The following is a 4,032-nucleotide window of genomic DNA, read 5'->3' as shown; positions in this document are numbered from 1 at the left end:
GAAGGCTCGGTAAGCACCAAGTCATTTTGAATATAACAGTGTCACATTATGTTAAACATTTACCGCAATAAACAACTATATCAAAGCAATTACAATTTCAGATGATCATTATTTACACAAATTGAAATGGAAAAGCAGATTTTCGGTGTACTACTATTTCTGACATGTTTGCAACATGCGTGTTTTATTAGTTACAATGATCCTTGTGACGTCATGACTCAAACTATAATGTCAAAGGACCTTATCCACAAGAACCTGAACGACATGTTTTTGGAAATAGGATACCCATCTTGGATGACAGTTCCAATGAATGTTCTTGACTGTGCAAACAGAGGACTCACGAGAGTCCCAAATATCCTCCAACCAAACGTTCATTATCTAGATTTGGGCAGAAATATAATTCGTCGATTTACATGACATGATTTTGATGAGTTAACAAATTTGATTGTTCTCGACATTCGCTCTAACTGTAATAATATTACAGAATTTTCTTTACCAGGACCTCCAGGTTATCTCAATATAGAACCTGGAACATTTAAACGATTAAACCAGTTAAAAATATTGGTTTTATCAGGAAATGCTTTGCATAGTGTTCCGTCAAACCTTCCAGATTCATTGCAACTTGTTTTCATGGCTTTTATATCCATAAAAACCTTTAAAAAAACGGATTTCGTTAATTTATCAAGTTTGAAAGTGTTGTTAGCCAACCTGGCATGTTTAATACCACGATTAAACTTTTGTAAATCGTCCTACATTGTTCCAAATACCGAACCATTTTATTCAGCTAGAAAATCACTGCAATATTTAGAGTTATCGCTTGCTTTACTCAGTGCAGTTCCATGGAAAGCATTAACACCCAATCTGCTTTATTTAGATTTAAGATTCAACAAGATATTAAGAATTAGATCTTTTGACTTTATACAGACACCTCTTCTTCGATTTCTTAATTTAGCTCAGGCACATAACAAAGTTCTGTATGTCGACGAAAAAGCATTCCATACTTTGAGGGACTTAGAAACATTGGACCTTTCATTAAACTACATTAGTTTTCTTCCTAAAAATATATTCAAGTACAATAACAAATTAAAAAGTTTAAACTTATTTGGCAACTGCTTGTGGAAATACGTCACCAATCCAACATTTGTTCCCACTTACCAAATGGAGTCTTTGTTTTTGGGTTGGAATGCAATTTGTTATTCTGAAAATGATTTCCAATCTCTAACAAACAGACAAGCTAGTCAGTCACTGGTGTTGGGTGATGTCTACAAACGAATGACAAATCTGAGGCATTTGTCATTTGGGTTAATAACTAAATACCAACAGTTAAAGGATTTAAATTTGGTATCGTTAAATTTTGGTGCTGTGACTTATAATAGTTTAACAGCTTTACAAAACTTGTCTTATTTAGCGACGTTAAACTTGGCTTATTGCAATATCACTAGCTTTGATATGGCTTCCATTAATCAATTTCAAAGCCTTTCATCGCTTGAGCTTCCCCACAACAGAATAAACAATGTTGCTCAGTTTGAAACAACTACGACCTATACAGACATGGGAAAAAGATTTAAACTACTTTTGAAGAAAATATTTTTCCTAAACAGCAACCCTTCTCATGTGAAGGCTAAATCTAGAATTATTCCAAGCGAATGTACTCAAGGAGGCAGCTTAGACTTGTCAAAGAATAAGATAACTCGTTTGGAAAACATAAGTTTTAGTTTCACTTCTTTTGCACACAAATTAGATTTATCTTCAAACTCCATAGAAATAATTTCAAATCGTCCTTTTATGGAAATGCCAAATCTTTGTTCAATTGATTTACGTTCTAATCCAATTACAATAATAGAGAGAAATGCGTTTCAGAGTTTAAATAATCTTCAATTTCTTTTCATGAACAGTACAACTTTATCGGTTGATATTACATACAACCCATTGGCATTTACGGAAAGTTTTGAAAATTTTCTTAGTTTTCAATATGCCTACACAAGAACGTATTTTTTCTATATAATTACTAGTAATTATGGTATCACGAAACTATTACACCCAAACAATGTTGTGGAAATAAATTTTTCTGGAAACTATGCTGTCATGTTTGAAGCGGTAGCGGAAGCAATAAATCAGTTTTCTTTTGTAAAAGGCATCACTCTTCAATTCTGTCAGCTTGGAGACCAATTTATGACTTTTAACAATCCAGCTGCTGTGTATCTTGATGTGAGTCACAACTTCTTGACGAAAATACCTTTGAAATCTTTACAACACATGAAGCACCTGGAAACACTTTTACTTTCTGATAACAAGATTACTTTGCTAAATGAAAATTTTTTTCTATTTGGTGCCACAGTTGCAAGTTCTAGATCTTTCGATCAACAGGATAAATCATATTTTACCAGGAATATTTTCTGCAAATTCAAGTAAACTGTGCACATTCTTGTTGCGCAATAACTACATAAAAAACGTTGGAATCGATGTTTTCCCCATTTATTTTTTGAATCAACTCAATGTTTTTGATCTGAGGTGGAACTCATTAGCTTGTGATTGTCAACTGAGCTATAACTTTGGAGCAATCTTTGATAAAAACAAATTTAGTGCAAGCACGTACCCAGGTTTTATGCCTCAGTGTTCTTCGCTCATTGATGAATATTATGGAGGTTGCGTTCAATGTCAATCGCCACATTCTTTACAAGGATACTCGTTGCTTACTTATACATCGAACGTTTCTTGCAAAAATATTTTTTCCGTTGCTTTATGTGCCTGTTTTACAACCTTCTGTTTTAACTTCCTTCTTTTTTCTTTTATCATGACCACTAAAAAATGGAAAAAGTGGTTGGCATCATATGCTACACAATATGTGCGTCCTCGTCCAAAGAACAACCAAGAAAAAGCACAGACAAGCAATCGAAAACCGAATATATTTGTTCATCATGGATTTGTAGTTTATGATCAAACAAATCAAAACGTTGCTGATTGGGTTGACAACAACTTGATACCAAACATCTGTGATCAACCTCCATACTTTAATCTTGGAGTAGTTGGAAGGGAAGTTCAATGTGGATCGTCTCCTTTAAAGCAACTTGTTCAAAGGATTGAAGCCAGTAGGAAAGTTATTTTGATTCTTACTGGCGACTACTCCAACAGTCCTGAAGGGGAATATATGATTTCCGTATTGGAACATCTTGAATACGAATCAGGAATTGATCGAAATCTGTTGATAACTTTTGAGAATGATGTTCAGGCTGGAGGATTAATACGAAAAAAGATAAAAAAAAATCCACATCAAGTTTTACAAGTTCCAAATGATGATGGTGATTTTCCAATGTTGTGGAACTTAATACAAAATTTTTTGAAAGAAACAATATAAAATTGGTCACAAGACTTTGCTTGGCTTATAAATTTCCATGCTAAATTGCAAGCTGTGAAATCTTAAGGTTGGGTCAACTCAAATTTAGCAGAATTAGAACATGGTAGTAGGTGGAAATCTGGCCAGAAGTACTTTTCAAACATAAGTCAAACTCAAAAATCAAGCCTAAATTCTTCCAGTCTCATAACTCATTAACTTAAAAAAAAATCTTAGCCTACATGCTAATAACAGGAGAGTGGCCAGTTCCTTTCTCTCGGCCCCCTTTCCTTCAGCAACTAAGTCCACCCAATTTGTTACACTCTGGGTAGAGGTGAGTGGTGTTTTTCAACAACCAGCTTAAGCGTGAATCGAACTAGGATTGCATGATTGGAAAGCAAGCGCCTTACCCGCTGCGCCATCCCACCGCCCATGTGAGTTTACATGAGATTGATATTATGTCTTTTTAAAGATCTCTTGTACCGGAATTTACAATAGATCATGAGTACCGTACCGGTACTCAAATTTTTTTAGCCACATGCCGCACTTTGCTTTACACGTGTCATGGAGTCCCCTTTAAACTTTTCACTCATTTTCGTTTTGAAATACGGCCTAAGTTTTAGGATTGTATGTTCTAGGGCCCAAACGGGGCCAGAGATGGTGTTTTTTCGCGCCGCATGCAGCAGAGGGCCGCACTTTGG

The 4,032-nt window shown here is 35.0% G+C and overlaps 1 protein-coding gene across 1 annotated transcript; it reads left to right on the top strand.

The window, feature by feature from the left end:
- Positions 1-2,794: 2,794 nt before the first annotated feature.
- On the top strand, positions 2,795-3,355 carry LOC145780659 (uncharacterized). The gene has a single exon (XM_082592281.1). The coding sequence runs from the start codon at positions 2,795-2,797 to the stop codon at positions 3,353-3,355; it is 561 nt and encodes a 186-aa protein (XP_082448407.1).
- The last annotated feature ends 677 nt before the right edge of the window (positions 3,356-4,032 follow it).

Source organism: Aplidium turbinatum, chromosome 12 (assembly GCF_918807975.1).
Source record: "Aplidium turbinatum chromosome 12, kaAplTurb1.1, whole genome shotgun sequence".
Taxonomy (NCBI): domain Eukaryota; kingdom Metazoa; phylum Chordata; class Ascidiacea; order Aplousobranchia; family Polyclinidae; genus Aplidium; species Aplidium turbinatum.
Note: the sequence above shows the minus strand (reverse complement) of the source record. Positions and strands in the feature narration are given on the sequence as shown.